This window comes from Athene noctua, chromosome 3 (assembly GCF_965140245.1).
Source record: "Athene noctua chromosome 3, bAthNoc1.hap1.1, whole genome shotgun sequence".
Lineage (NCBI taxonomy): Eukaryota > Metazoa > Chordata > Aves > Strigiformes > Strigidae > Athene > Athene noctua.
The window spans coordinates 54,902,274-54,917,754 of record NC_134039.1 but is presented as its reverse complement, the minus strand read 5'-3'; the positions used below and the strand labels follow the sequence as shown (position 1 = coordinate 54,917,754).

The following is a 15,481-nucleotide window of genomic DNA, read 5'->3' as shown; positions in this document are numbered from 1 at the left end:
GGCTCACATAGGACATTTTGAGTATCTTCTCTCAAGCTGTAGATATGAATACATTTTCATTTGTTAATGAAGGAAACTTGCTGCTACTACATGTATTCTTTTGTTTATTGGCTGTGGGGATTTTTTTTCCATGTCCTGTGTGAAATTAGGAAGTAATCTTAGTCTAGTCTTTAATACTAATGCATTTAGTATATAAAACTTATATCTGGTTTTATATTATAGTATAATATAAAATATTAGTATATTTATATCTGCATATATAAAACAGATCTACTTATCTGGAGTGCACTGAAAATATTTTGTAGTAAATAAAAATATTAAGAAGGTAATTTTGGTGCTAGAAATGAAATTAAAATGACCAAACATTGAAACTTAATTTTAAACAATTAGCATCTGTGAACAACTAAGTTCTGTATTTTGTTTTGGGAATCTTTTAACTCAATGATACCTTACCTTTCTTCTGAAAATTTTATGTGGTTTTCTGAACATTAAACTTAGTTACTACTTTAGAGGGGTAAAGCATAATATACTCCAATTTTTGTAGATGCATAAACGTTCACAGGGAGATTTTGTTTACTGAAGGTCATGGAGAAAATTGGTAGCAAAGTCGAGGGTAAGAGCCCAGCAGTTGTGGCTTTCTGATCTCTGCTTGAAGTACTGTTCCATTTGGTGATTCACCCCTTGCAGGTGCGGTACCCGAGGACAGGATGTTCTAGAGGAATGGTCTGAAGATTGTACATTAAGAAGAAAATCATTCTTTGGCAAGAATGGTTATTTTAAACTGAAACTATTGATGAGAGAGTGTCCAGATAGAAGTTAAGGGTCACTGACTCTTCTCTCAGTAAAGCAGTATTTAATATTGGGAGTTCAGATGTGTCATAGGCCAAGGCAGGTTATCTTTACATTATCACTGTTCAATCACCTTTAAATTACAGGGGGTGGCTTGTTTCTCCCCTCCCCCATATGTAAGCTTTAATGAATGAAACAGTGAACCTATTTAAATATTTTATACTCATTTAAAACAGTGTATTATATTGTGGGAGGTCTTTACACCTTGGATTTAAACTTTCTTGTAATGTAAACTGATCTTTGTCTTGCTTATTAGAAGAGAAACTTTAGCCAAAGGGATTTATGGGATGGTGCTAAAATGTTCATAAGTCTGCTGTTCTGTTGCAATATTTGGCAGGTCTTAAGGGACACCATACAAGAACCTCATTCTTCGTTAAAAAACATGTGTGGAGGGAAATAAATATGGCTGTTGCCCAAAGAAAATGGTCTTGTTTTTCACAGAGATTGATAAGTAGAGTTCTGATCATATTCATTAACACATGCCTTTTTCTTTTAATAAATAAATAAAATCTCTGCCAGAACATTGAACCTCTTAAGTATTCACACAAACTACTAGAGCAACTTGTTTATTCATATACAAAGTTACAGTTTCCTTATAATAGGTCATTGTGGTAGATTTGTTATACCTGTCTACAACTCCAGGCAAGGACTTGTCTGTGAAATCTTTAGTTCAGAAGACCCATTGTATTAGGTTGCTAGCTAAATTAGTTTACCTTGGCTTATGATATTTTGGGGGGTTGGAGGGGGGAGTTAGACTTTTTTTGAAGAAGATAATAGGTAGTAGATAACTCAAAAGTAGGTTCTGGTTTACACGTAACATGTAATGACTTTGTATTACACTTCATGTTTTATGCAGCAGTGTTAGTGATTCAGTAGTTGTAACATTTTCTTTGAGGGCTGTTTTCTGCTCCACTGCCTCTTTAGCTCTTGTGCTTGGCACAACCAATTTGTGTGTGAAATGAGATTTATGTTTTATAATTTGATTTTTTTGTTACTTGGCCAAAATTATATAGGTCTAATTGTATTACTAATGCTTTGGATTCCTTCGGACCAGAGATTTTTAAGAACTTGAATCTTCTCATGTAGATATCGCTTAACATTTTAAAACTGCCTGGTACTGAAAGCTACGTATAGTTAGTATGTATGTAACAGTTTGGGACTGTCTGCTACTGTAGGCTAATACAACTGAAAGTGAAAAGCTTAAATTCAGACAAGTCTGATTTTGTTGCTGTGACAAACCTATTTTCTCTATTTAACTTAGAACCCAGAGATTTGAAACGATGTATGTGAATGCTAGCTGTTTTCTTACTAAGAATATTAGGTCAGACTGAGTTTCTGATGTTACTTATTTTGATGGGACCTGCTTTGTTTGTATCTAGAATTATACTAGAAATGTAATTTGAAGCAAGGCTACTGTCACTCCACTTTCAAAATATTTGTCGCTTGAGAGAATGGGGAGAAAAGGAGAGACTGGTGGACAGGGTTTAAACTGTAGAATTTTTTTTCCTTACTTTACAGTGTAAAAATATGGGGAGTTGGTAAAAATTCCTCTTATTTTTAACTGGATTTTTTTCATGTGTCAGCTAACTGTGGGGTTATTCTATAAGGTGAATGTTGCTTTTACTGGCAGCTAGTTGCAGCTATTGAGTGATTGCTTTTAATTTTTAAATATTTTTATTTGCATAACTGTTGACCATGATTGTTATGGAAGGCCTATTTTCTTCTGTTTCTTTGCAGAATTTCTCATTCCAGTTCTAAAAGACATGTTTGCTTTCAAAAATTTCCTACTGATAATTTTGTTCCTTTTAGAGAATGTTTCAGAATTCTGATTTAATTACTTAGGCAATTTCCATCTCAGTTTGAGGAGAAGGAATTTAAACTTTAAAGTCATAATGTATGCTGTATTGATCACATTTTTTCTTTTTCTCTTAACCATTTCTCCTGATGAGCTTCTGAGGTCAGTGCCAGTATTTCTGCTGTTCAGCCAGGACCCGGGAACTCCCACAGGAGTCCGAGCTGTGATTTTTTTTTGTTTGTTTGTTTGTTGGTTTTTTTTTTTTTTTCCCTCCTAACTGGTGTAGGATTCCTTTGACTGTTGTTGGTAACAAAGGGGTCCTGCTGTTCTGTTTCATTTTGCAATGATGTCTTGGAAGATGTGTTTTTCTAATCAAAGTTTCTCATATATGGAAGTTGTCAAATTAGAAGAACTTTCCACTACCTTTTTTTTTTTTCCTGCTCAGCTTGTAAATACACAGCCTCATGCACTAGAGCTTACCCTTTATATGAAACATAGAATGGTTCTAAATCTTGTTTTTTACCTCTGCTGAGAGCCATAAGAGAAAACTGGGTAAGCTTGTTTTTGAAAAGTGTAACTACAAATAGGTAATTTCAGTCTCATGCTGTGTGTATGGTATTTCTTATACTTTGGTCCTTTTGAAATGTTTCAGTTATATTTAAATATGGTCTTTATGTTGTGACTCAAAAGGATTGACAAAGTATTCTTTGGACTAAAGACAGGTTGTTATAATCTTCTCAAAGAACATACTGATATTCTTAAAAACACAGCCTGACTTATTCATAGAATCATAGTATAATTTGGGTTGAAAGGGACCTGAAAGATGATCTAGTTCCAACCCCCCTGCCATGGGCAGGGACACCTTCCACTAGACCAGGTTGCTCAAAGCCCCGTCCAACTTGGCCTTGAACACTGCCAGGGAGGGGGCAGCCACAGCTTCTCTGGGCAACCTGCTCCAGTGTCTCACCACCCTCACATGAAAGAATTTCTTCCTTCTATCTAATCTAAATCTACCCTCTTTCAGTTTGAAACTGTTACCCCTCGTCCTGTCACCACCCTCCCTGATAAAGAGTCCTTCCCCATCTTTCCTGTTGGCTGCCTTTAAGTACTGGATGGCCGCTGTAAGGTTTCCCTGGAGTCTTCTCTTTAGGCTGAACAACCCTAATTCTCTCAGCCTGTCCTCACAGGGGAGCTGCTCCAGCCCCCTGATCATCTTCATGGCCTCCACCGGACCCACTCAGGCAGGTCCATGTCCTTATGTTGGGGGTCCCAGACCTGGACACAGTACTCCAGGTGGGGTCTCACAAGAGTGAAGTAGAGGGGAGAATCACCTCCCTCAACGTGCTGGCCATACTTGATGCAGCCCCAGAATATGGTTGGTTTTCTGGGCTGTGAGCACACATTGCTGGCTCATAGTCAGTTTTCCATCCGCTACTACCCCGAAGTCCTTCTTCACAGGCCTACTCTCAATCCACTCATCGCCCAGCCTGTATTTGTGCAATTATTGTTGAATAAAGAACAGCCAGGTAGTAAATTGACTTGTAAATATTTATTTGACTATTACAGTAAACACCAAATTTGGCAACAGAAAACCTAGAAGTTTTAATCATGGTGGTTCTCAACTGCTATCATGTGTTTATTTAACTTGCTTTTGATACAAATCTATATTATGTTTTAAGGATCTATGGCTTCTTGTGTGTACTTTCCCACTGCAATTTCTGTAAGGCTGTAAGTTGTCATATGAAATTGGTGTCATCATTATATTTTTTTAACAGTGGTTATTGCATGAAAACTGTTTACTACAGTTGTTAGTATATTATATACATGTAAGGAAACATTCAGTAGTGTGTGCAAACTCTGTTAAATCTGTAGTAACCTAATTTGTGGCTTGAAACTTAAGTCACATTTTGGGAAAATAGTTATTCTTATAAATTATATTTACATAATGCTTATAAACTGTATGGAGGTCTTCTGTTTACAGTGTATGATAGGGCGACATGCCTAAAGATAAGATTATGTACCTCTACTAACATCTCACTTTAAAGAAGACTTAAAAAGCAAGCTCATCTGGTTTACAGCTAGCATTATAATCAGGTGGTAGATGGTATCAAACTAGCAAGCTAATGCTGTATTGGGAAATAATGAGGCAAACTCCCATGGATAGCACTTGATTATTCTGGAAAGCCTTCCTAACAAATATGTTGAAAAACAGTGAAGTACTGAGAGATAGTGGGGAGGGAAAGAGAAGGGAGCCTCCCTTTGAGTCCAGACAACTACTGTTAAGATGGGCATCTAACTAAATCATCATAACAACCAGCCAATGAATTGGATTATGAATGTCATCATGGCTTTCTCAGGATAGGGTGTATTGTTACAGAGGACTTGTACATAATTTCCCTTGGGAAGATAAATTCTTCCTCTGTTAGGTTCCAGGGAATTGTTTGTTATATTTTTGAGTATACTAAAAATCTCAGGGAATTTAATTCCCATTGAGAGAGGGTGGGAATACTAGGGTGAGCTTTGCTTAGATGTTGTTTCTTAACATGAATGCAAGTTGCTTCCCCCCCCCCACCCCCTTAACTGACAAAATGACACGTGCTGTAAATTTCAGTTGAGGAGAGTTGTGTTGCTTAGATGTGTATGTCTATTTTTAGGGGAAAAAAAAGTATTACTTAATTGAGTTTTACTGATGCTAACTTAATTGAGTCTTACTGATGCTAACTTTACTCTAAAATTCTTTCAAGGGACCTATTTTAGATATAAATAAATAAAAGTCATAAATGCAGTAAGGAAACTGAGCTTTCTACAGCAAAAATCTACTTCTACAGCAGTTTAAACCTATCTAAGCTGGTGCCATTCTCTCCCTAGTAGTGTTTCAGGTGTTTGTACACTTCAATGAGCTGGTCCTGCATGCTAACCCACCACAACCAGTTAAATAATTATCTACCAGTTTGGTTGTCTGAGAGAAAATACAATGCCACTTTAGTCATGGAGTGGGACTATGGATTCAAGGAGGGCTGAGAAGATTAGGATTGTAACAGCACCACTTTAAATCAGTATGATTTGTCATGGAGGTGCACTCTGAAGTTAACTGTTATTAAATCACTGAAATAACTGAAGATATACAGTAGTTTCAAAAGGATTTTTAATAAGGAAATTACCCAAATAGCCTGGCTTGTTAAATATGTTCAAATAAGTGCTATTTCTAATACCTAGGGAATGGCCTAAAAAAAAAAAAAAAAGGCAAGAGATTTTAATGTATGTTGTAGTGATTGTAAACTGTTATCAGAGTGAAAGGAAAAAAACAAACTGGCAAAAAACAAAAGCGCTACGTGGCTGGATGATTTATAAGAGGGAATGTCTGTCAGCTTTGGGCTGATTTTGAAAAACTACATACTTGATAGGAAGGAATGAGAATTAAAGAAAAAATACATTATGTACAATAAAAGTTTTCTTCATATACATATAATGTATTATATATTGAGAAATTCAAAAGCAGAGGTAGTTTGCTAACTTTTATTTAAAATTGCTATGCAGAGGTCTACCAGTATTACAAACTTTTGGGGCGTAAGCACATGAAAACTGATTAGACCTGATTGCTTCAAATTTCACTTTGAGAATAAAAATGCAGTGAATTGTGGAGCATTTTTCTGATATAGAGAAACATAGTCTGTTTTTCTGATTTATAGATCTCATTAAGGGATTTGGAAAGAGAAGAAAACTAAATATAATAAGGGTATTGTGTATCAGTATTATTGACATAAGGTGTTACTGCTCCCAAACCTGTTCCATAACTTGTTTTTTCCTTTTGCAGCTTTTTATTAATAGCATTAGAAAGTCGACCACAAGAGTTGATCAAATCAATGTATACTACTACAGTGCACTACTTGTTGCTTTCTCTTAAGTATCAATGAACTAACGGCATTCTGTGGTGTACCAATGAAAAGCTTTAAGAGTTCCTTTAGCAGATATTTCATAGTTTCAGTGTTCTTCTGTTTAAGTATTTTAAAGATAGCCTTTGGGAGAAAGAATAATAGCTTGCTAAACGTAAAATTCACTTATGCCCCTAAAAATATGGTGTGGAAGTATTTCCTTTTTTTTCAGGTGCTTAGTGTGTATATTATTAGACAAATCTTTGCCTACACTGAATTGCTTGGCAAGCACTGACCTGAAGTAAATAACGAAACCAACCCCCCAAGAAAACCTCCAAACAACAAAACCCAACCTACCCCTCAACACCGCCCTCCCCCCTTTTATTTAGAAGTTTGGCAATATAAAGTTGCATGACTGCAAACAGCATGTATTTTTTTTCTGCAGTCTTGTGTCATTTCCCACATTGATTAAAAAGATCTTTAAACAATAAAATTATTTTTAAATTTCTATAGAGCTCTTTAGTTGTGTTTCATAGTCCATTACTGTCTGCATCATCTACTGATGCTTGCTTTGGGTAGTACTTGGTAATGTTTTCATCCGTCACCCCATCAACCCCACACTCTTTGCTACTACAGGGAAGATTTTTTAAGTTCTGTTCCCATGTGTTTGGTCTTAGTGCCTGAGGCAGAATGACAGTAAATGTGCAAGCACCTGTTTAGGAAGGTCTGTCCCATTGGAACTTTCTCTAGTAGCAATAATGGTGGCCAGTTTCTCTGGTCTGTTATGGTATCAGAAAAAAAATGCTTCTGAAGATACCATATCTTGCTTTGTGTTTTCCTTCCAATTTTAAACTTGCATATTAAGGTACAATATTTGAATAATTTCCATTTTGAATTAAGGCTGCTTAGGAACTGATTCAGCTGCTACTATATTGAGAAGTTTATTCCTCAACGTAATTATCTGAACTGCTTGACTGTTCTGGGATGGTTTGCTGCTCCAAAAGTAGAGAGTACACAGTCTGGCTCAATAGTAGTGTCTGACAGTAAATATTTTATTAGTGAAATTCTGTGCTGCTGTTGTAGCTGTTAATAGAAATTGTAGCTTGGTCCATCACTTTAAGCAAATACGTACTTTGGAACTTCAGACCTATGATTTGTTTTTTATAGTAGAGAAATTGCAGGGATTTCATAAGCCCTCATTTTCAAAAAGAAGAGAAGCCAAGATCATGTGCATTTGAATGCAGTTATTTTGTCCAGTTTGCTCTTGATTTGTATAACATATTTTGTCTTTATTCTGCATACAGCTGTATAAAACTGTTTGGTCTTAATTCTTTGGAACTTAAATCTGTGTTTTTCTGGACTCTGTCTTTATTTCTTTCTTGGTCCTCTGTCTTAATCTGTATGTTTGACCATAGTTTCTCCGTGTCAGATAATAGAGAGTTTGAGTTTAAATATACTTCTGTTGTGTGGGTTTATCTTCCAGCAAGTTTGATAAAGTACATTATCAATGACAGTAGAAAAGAGGGTACTCTTTACTAAGGATAGAGGAGTGTAATCTGATTTCCAGTTTCAGTTGAAGTGCATAGCTTTACTATTCAGTTAGAGAACACAGCAGGCATTTCTCTCTAATGTTGCTGTAATATTCAAGTTGTCTTATGTTTTATTCCCTGATCTGTCATGATCCTGAGGTGGGGGGAGGATGAGTTTAGTGGCTTTCGTATTGAACGAGGTGGACAAGTGCCATCAGTATTGAGTTTTGATGTTTGCATACGATGACTTCTGCCGTACCATGTGCAGCATAAACATCACAAAGCATTTATATATTTTTAGGGGGTTTTGTTGTACATTTGGTATGTCTAGTTATGCTTCTCTTCCTGACATTTAGTGCTTTTGCACAGTGTGTTTCCTTTTGCCTTCATGTGAAAAGCTGTTAATAAGATTACATCGACTAGACCTAATTATGTTAATTTCATTTAAAGCAAATCTAAATATCACTTACAAGTACTGCAGTTACTTGCTTAGTCATAAAATGTTGAAAACCAGTTGTCATAAGAAATCTGTCATCATTTCATATGTTCAAGTGAAAGCCGATGGAACAGGATTCAATTACTTGCATCTACAATGGTGTAATTCACTGGATTGTTTTAGCTTGTGATAAATCAGCATAAAGATCTTTGAATGAGGGATTATAGTAGGTCTCTAAAGCAGAACTAAAGTAAATTGTTGGTTAGTTGCACAAACATGTACTGCATACTTAGGAAAGAAAGGGACTGAGTTGTGGGAGAGAGGATGGTAGCAAGAATCTTCCACCACCTACATTTACTTTGGAGATGTTAAAAGTAGAGGTGCTCTTGATTCTTCATGTTTGCTTTTTGAATGTTTAACACAGTAAATTTTTTGAGAAACTTAGAGATCAGAGGTGTGGTATATTTTATTAAATGTTTTCCACATCATCTGAATCACGTTGATAGCTCTATTAGTGCCTGCGGTGTCCTGACAAGGAAGGCAAGAGGATTTTTAATTTTTGTTTCACTCTTCTTCCCTCTTCCCCCTCCCTGTTTATTATGAGACAGGAAAAGCATATTGGATTAAGAAGCATGGTTCAAATCTTTTCTCTTATCTTTTTGAACTGAAGTCTGGTGTTTTAGGAGATACAATTTCCTCAATTTATTATAAAATTGTGTGAGTTACTTTTAGGCAAGGTTAGTAATCAAGCCCAAGCCTGTAAATGGAATGTCTAACCTCTTTGGCAGTAACAATGACCTTTCTCAGATGGAAGGGGTCACATCAGTTTCTCTGTTGACTTTTTGTCTAGGTGATAGACTGCACTCACCTGAGGAAGAACCAACTGTTTCTGCTCCACAGCAATGTGCTGTTGAGTTGCCAGTCTCTTCAATGCGGTGTCAAAAGTATGAGATATGTCTTCAATGGCTGGACCACATTGTAGTTTAATGTTTTAGTTGAAAAGATGGATGTCTGTATGTGGATGTAGAAGTCCAAGAGAACAGTAAGCATGAAATATTGTACACAGTTGTCAGTAGCATGAATTCAGTGAGGGTGAACTAAGATTTCTTTTACAAACAAAACTTTTTCCTGTATTGCGTGTGATGTGATTTCACGTACCCAACTACAACTCAATTTCAGGCATTTCAATCTGGCAAGTGATGGAATTTTGCCTTTATGTACTCTTAAATTATAAAACCAACACACCAGTTCATGTTAGTCTTTGTTTCACATAGCTTAATCTGTACCGCTCCCTTTTGTAAACTAGAAGCCTTCCTGTAGCCCTCTTTTTCCCACAGTGTTGCTGCTGAATGTTTTGCAGGGCAGAAAATGGTAGGTAGGGATAAGACCAGAAGTTCTCAGTGTGGTAATGGTAAGCTTAAGAATGATGGTGTCTCTGATCCTTTGGCAACTGAAAAGCTCCACTGTTGTATTCTCTTGGTCTCCTGCTATGCGGAAAGCCATACATTTGCATATTCTGTATTTGTATTTTTTCCTCCAGGAAACTGGTACTGATGGTTAACTGGAATAACTCTCAGGTTTGTGCCTTTTATTCAGCTGCCTTTGGTAGATGGTATATCAGGGTATGACTGCTCATAAAATTTCAGGAATTCATCCAAGATTATCAGCTTTAGTGAGAATTTAATTGTAAAGTTTCATGGAGGTTAAAAATGCTAATACTTCCTGTTGCAATCCTGCTGAGAGAACTCATGCTGTCGGGATTACATGTGAGAGATGAATTCCAAGGCCAGGTTGGATGGGGCTTTGAGCAACCTGATGTAGGTGATGAAGGTGTCCCTGCCCGTGGCAGGGCATTGGCACTAGATGATCTTTAAGGTCCCTTCCAACCCCAACCATTCTATGAATACAAAGTTTAGAGATAAGAGGGATCCTATATAAAATGGATGAATCCTGTAGCTGTTATTAAGGGCAGTAGTTCTGTTTTAAAACTATGGCTGAGCACAAAATTTTGCATCTCTATTAAATATTCTCCCTGCTCAATAAACCTTTTCAGTATGTGTTGGAATCTGAAGCATGTGCTTAACTGCTTTGCTGAATTGGGGCCTTCATTACCTAATTGCAGGTGTATGTTAGCTTAAGTATTTAAGAAAAAAAGAAGTAAAACAATGCTTATTTTGTTCTGTTCAGTGTAGTTTGTTACATTAATAGAAAACATCAGAAATGCTGTGCTGTTGCTATGCTGTCAAAAACAGATTTAATATGTTAATGGCATGAGTGTGCAGTATGAGATAGGGTCCAGTTAAGGATTAACATGGAGCGATGAAAAGAAAATTTTAAAAACAAAAGTGAGATTCTACTTTTTGTGCATAATATTATTTTAGAATGAGGCTCTAAAATGTTTTCCTGTTTAAAAGTGTTTCAATGGTATTTTTAAAATTCTGATGTGAATATTAGAAACATTTATTATATGTGTGTTATAGCTGGGCCTCTGTAAACATTTCCATAATAAACTTCTCTGTATACTAGGGCTTAATAACTTGCTCATAAAAATGTGCTTTGGGCATAGAAGTGGTGTACTGGTCTGCCAGAAAGCTTGTGCTTTAAAAATAAATAAGATTATTTAAAGAGTGAGATTTAGAAGGAAACTGAAGAAAAAGTGTGCTCTACCTAACTCATTCCTGGTAGATATTTGATCAATATGTTCTTTAATAAACAAAAAACCTGCTACTTGACAAACTAGTTCAGTGTTGAGCTAATCTTCCTGGTATTCTTAAAGTCTGAATCTACTTTTAAGTCTATTACTACATGAAGTGTTCATACGTGTAATGTAGATAAAGCATTTGTTCCCTATTTTCAGCTACATCTCATAGGTTTGAGAACTTGCCTGGCTTCTTTAGATTTTTTTTTTTTCTTGGCTAAATTTAAGCAGACAGAGGTTTGAGTGTTTCTTCATTAAACTTGCTTTCTCAGTCTTTGATAATTTCAGTTATTTCCTTCTGGAAAGTCTCCTGTTAATCCCATTAATCTGTACATTTTCTCAAGAGTAGTGTCCAAAGGTGGGTAACATTGCTCTTAGGCCTTTGAAGAAAGCAGGAGGATTATCCTTCTGTGTATTCTGGGGGTGATTCATTCTTTGATGTAAGTATCTATGCAATGGCTACTGTATAGAGGCTATTAAATAGAGTACTATTTAACAATTCCTTAATTGTTTCTTTTGCTGCCTTGCTTGGGGAGAAGAAGAAGATATTGCAATAAACAGAAGAAGGAAAGATGTTTAGAAAGGAAATGAATATTGATTTTTAGCACAGGTGCTAGATATAAATTTATGTAAACTTTGTCTTGTATCAGTTTTGATATGCAGACCTTTAAATATGCTTTTCTGTAAGAGAAGATAACAGACCACAGGCCTTTTATAGGTAACAGTGAAATAGTTATTTTAACTGTAAAACCTGGCTTTGTTTCACTGGTGTCTTACTGAAAACCAGGCTGGCTGAGAGCTGTTGATTCATACTTCAGTTTCGCAGGAAAATTTTCAAAATAAAGATTTGTTGTATTTTCCTGATGCTTTACTCCATCTTTAATTGGAGAAATAGGCTGAAGGATTGTATTTTTGCTGGCTCTGCCTCTGCCACGATGATTTTTCTGTTGCAGAATAACCTTTGTGTTGTTTATGGGACGTTTGCACTCTGAAGCAGAACCACTCATGCAGATGTGCTTTCCACACAAAAAGTAAATCAGCACTGTATAAAACACATCAGTGTAATAGGGTTTGTATTACTGTAGTGCTACCTGTGTAGTCTCAGTAGTCCAAAGCACCTTTGGCACACTGAAGTCCTTTATTGCCCGTCAGACATGTGGGCCTGTAACATGCTATAGGAATTGTACACTGGAGGGCTTTTTTCCTTTATCCATCAACATAAAATTAGCTTTAGCTATAGCTACGTTATGCTAAATGAGACCACCAGATCTTTGCTCATCTTTGTGAGACATTCCCTTATTTAAAATATAGGATTATGATGAGAAATGGGAGAGAAAAGCAGTGAAATAAGATACATTCTGGCTTATTATAAATGCTATGAAGTCTTTATTTTTACTTAGCAGTGCTGCAGAGGAGCTGGGAAGTACTTGCTTCTCTTGGCAATGTGTCTTCTGACCAAGGCAAATGTCACAAGTCTAGATTCAGTAGGTGTTTGCTTGCATGTTTGTTAGCTTTGAGATTCTTTCAGAAAAGTTCACCTTGATAGTGGGGTTTTTTACCTTTACATATATATGCATAATAATATAATTTGCAGGTAACCAGGACGTATGGGGTATGGTCTGGAGTAGCAATATATAAATTTAGTAGAACGTTTTGATGTTTACTAGATTACAGTTTCAGATCACCTGGGTTTCATGTAATACCAAGTCTGTAGCAATCTACAGTAAAATTCAAAATTAATATTGTGTATTGCGAAAGGCAGACTTTTTAGTAGGTACAAAACTTCATACAGGATATGACCTTGGGTGGATACATTGGCATGAGGATAGATATTCTGCAGTTTTCTTTTTGTCCTTGTTGGATATAAACTTAAATCCCTCAGTGTTATTTCCCATAGGAAAGTGTGTGAATTCAAATGAGAGACATAGTCCCTTGAAAATAAGAGTAAGAGAAAAATAGAGTTGAAAAAAACAGCCGAATAGTGTGAGCAATATTTGTATATGTATTTTTAGCTATTGTAAAATAAGACTTTGAGGTGGAGTGTGGAGTGAATCTGAAGAATTAAAACATGAGAGTCCCAATTTCTTGAATGTTTCTTTCTCTTATATTTTAGCTGTATTATCAAGAAATAGAAAGTAATTAGCTTCTAGTGATGAAGTAGTTGAATGAAATCTGAAAAAAAAACCCCATGTATTATTTTTCTACCTTCTGACTTGTTTTTCATCCATTGCCTAGTACTCTCACAATGCTGAAGGTTTCAAGTATGTTCTCCCAGAGACAGTCAATCTGTTTGTATTTACCAGACACGGAATGTTGTCACTGTATTATCTAATGCTGTTCCACAAACATTGAAAGAATAACCAAGTAACTATTATTTTTCTGTTATCTTCAAAGGGACATCAGAGATGGCTTCAGAAGAAAAAGTTTCTATCCTTCTCATTATGTGAGAGAGCGATCCCCTCATAAGAGGGACTCTCCTTTCTTCAGGGAATCACCAGGGAGCCGAAGGGATTCTCCTCACAGCAGATCTGGCTCTAGTGTCAGCAGCAGGAGCTACTCTCCTGAAAGAAGCAAAGCCTATCCTTTCCACCAGTCCCAGCATAGCAGAAGTATGTCATCTTTACATAAAAGAAATATTTCTTCTCAGCAAGGTAATGCTGGATTAATAATGAGAACTGGTTAGTGAGCTAAAACTGCAACTCACTGTATAAGCCTTTTCTCTTTACACGCTGTCTTTTACAATGAGAAAACTAGACTTTTTTTACCACTGATGTGTTGTCTGCTCTTTGGTTGTTTCACTGTACTCTCTGTTCCCTTATGTATTTCACGTGGGAGATTGTAGGTGTTGTTTCAGTAGCAGCTCTAGACTGACTGTAGGAGTTTCAGCTGCACAGCTTTTTCTAGTATTGTATGTTATTTTCCTTTTAGCATCAACTGCTTCTGTTACTTCTTTATGTGCTTCATTGGATTCCTTTACAAGAAACTTTGCTGTCATCTATACCAGATGAAGACTTTCCTTCCTGCAACCAAAAAAAAGAGGGATTAAAAAAATAGGAGAAATTCAAGTACATACTGCTACTTGTTACTTTCTGAAGATGTTCTTAGAACTGTATTATTAGGGTTTTGAAGCTGGTTGTTTTTCAGCAATTTCACCTCGTCAGATTCTCAAATCTTGCTTTCCTCAAAGAAATGTGAAACATATCTCAGTTAAGTCTATACCGTGTATGTTCTGCCTTTTAAAATCTTGGCTGTTAATCTTCCCCAGGAATCTAATGAATCGTTTGTTTTGAAAATATTTAATGTTTTCCAATTTAAATAATTTGAGGGGAAAAAAAGGCAAAATTGCTTTTTCTAATATACTACAATCTTAGCCACTGCTGTTTGTATGGCTTATATAAATTAATCCAGTTTGATTTCCCTTTCTGCAAACACTTTATAGTGACCTAACAAATGTACTGTTGATTTTGGCAGCTTTTAAAAAAATTAATTAGATTTTTTATTTTTCACTGATAGGCATATTGTGCATTTCCAGAGTGGCACACTAGACCATCATGTAGCACTTCTTGCCAAAAAAGACTTTGTGGAGTTTAGTTAACATTGTTTAAATATTGAGGAATCATTTCACAACTTGTAGAATACAAATTATCTTTCTAGCTCATTACTGCAATTCTTCTAACATTGTGTAGCAATACTCAATGAACATGAATTCCTGTAAGTATAGGAGAGGAAGAGAAAAATATGATATTCAACTAAATTTTAGAAGTTTTATAGATGTGCAGATCATAATTATGAGGTACGGGAAAAATTTGTTATGATAAACCATATAAAATTTTGGAATGTTTCAGGGTTTTCCTAAAATTTTGAGGTGACTTCTATCCCATTTATAGTATATTGGCAGAATTACTCAAACACTTGTGGAGGTAGTGAAGTAGAAGCAGACATCTTCACAAACCAGAAGAGATGCTGGTCAGGAGAGGAGTTTACATTTAGGTCTGTGGCTTTTGGGGATTTTTTTTCCAATTGCATGGTTAAACACCTCTCCCCATTATCTTTAAATCAGTTTTAAGAAATGGATTGTATACTGGACTATTTATTTATAACTGCTGGTTTGCTAGAAAATAGCACTAGTAAACTGTTCTTCTAGATGATTGAATTAAAATGGCCTATTTGCAAGGTATAAATGGCTTAAATAATACTTTTATAATCGTGTTTGAATATTATTTAATATAATTTGTCTTAGGTAAGCTCATATATTACATATTTAAAAGGAACATAAAGTGGAACATATATATGTCAGCAGTA

The 15,481-nt window shown here is 35.8% G+C and overlaps 1 protein-coding gene across 4 annotated transcripts in view; it reads left to right on the top strand.

The window, feature by feature from the left end:
- PPHLN1 (periphilin 1) overlaps window positions 1–15,481 on the top strand; it is a 71,357-nt gene that overhangs the window by 15,050 nt on the left and 40,826 nt on the right. For 3 of the 4 annotated variants that reach the window (XM_074903027.1, XM_074903028.1, XM_074903026.1), the window contains one exon: window positions 13,574–13,830. In XM_074903027.1, the coding sequence (XP_074759128.1) occupies window positions 13,574–13,830 (257 nt within the window). The remainder of the gene's footprint in view (window positions 1–13,573; window positions 13,831–15,481) is intronic. The other variant, XM_074903029.1, reaches the window with a different exon arrangement.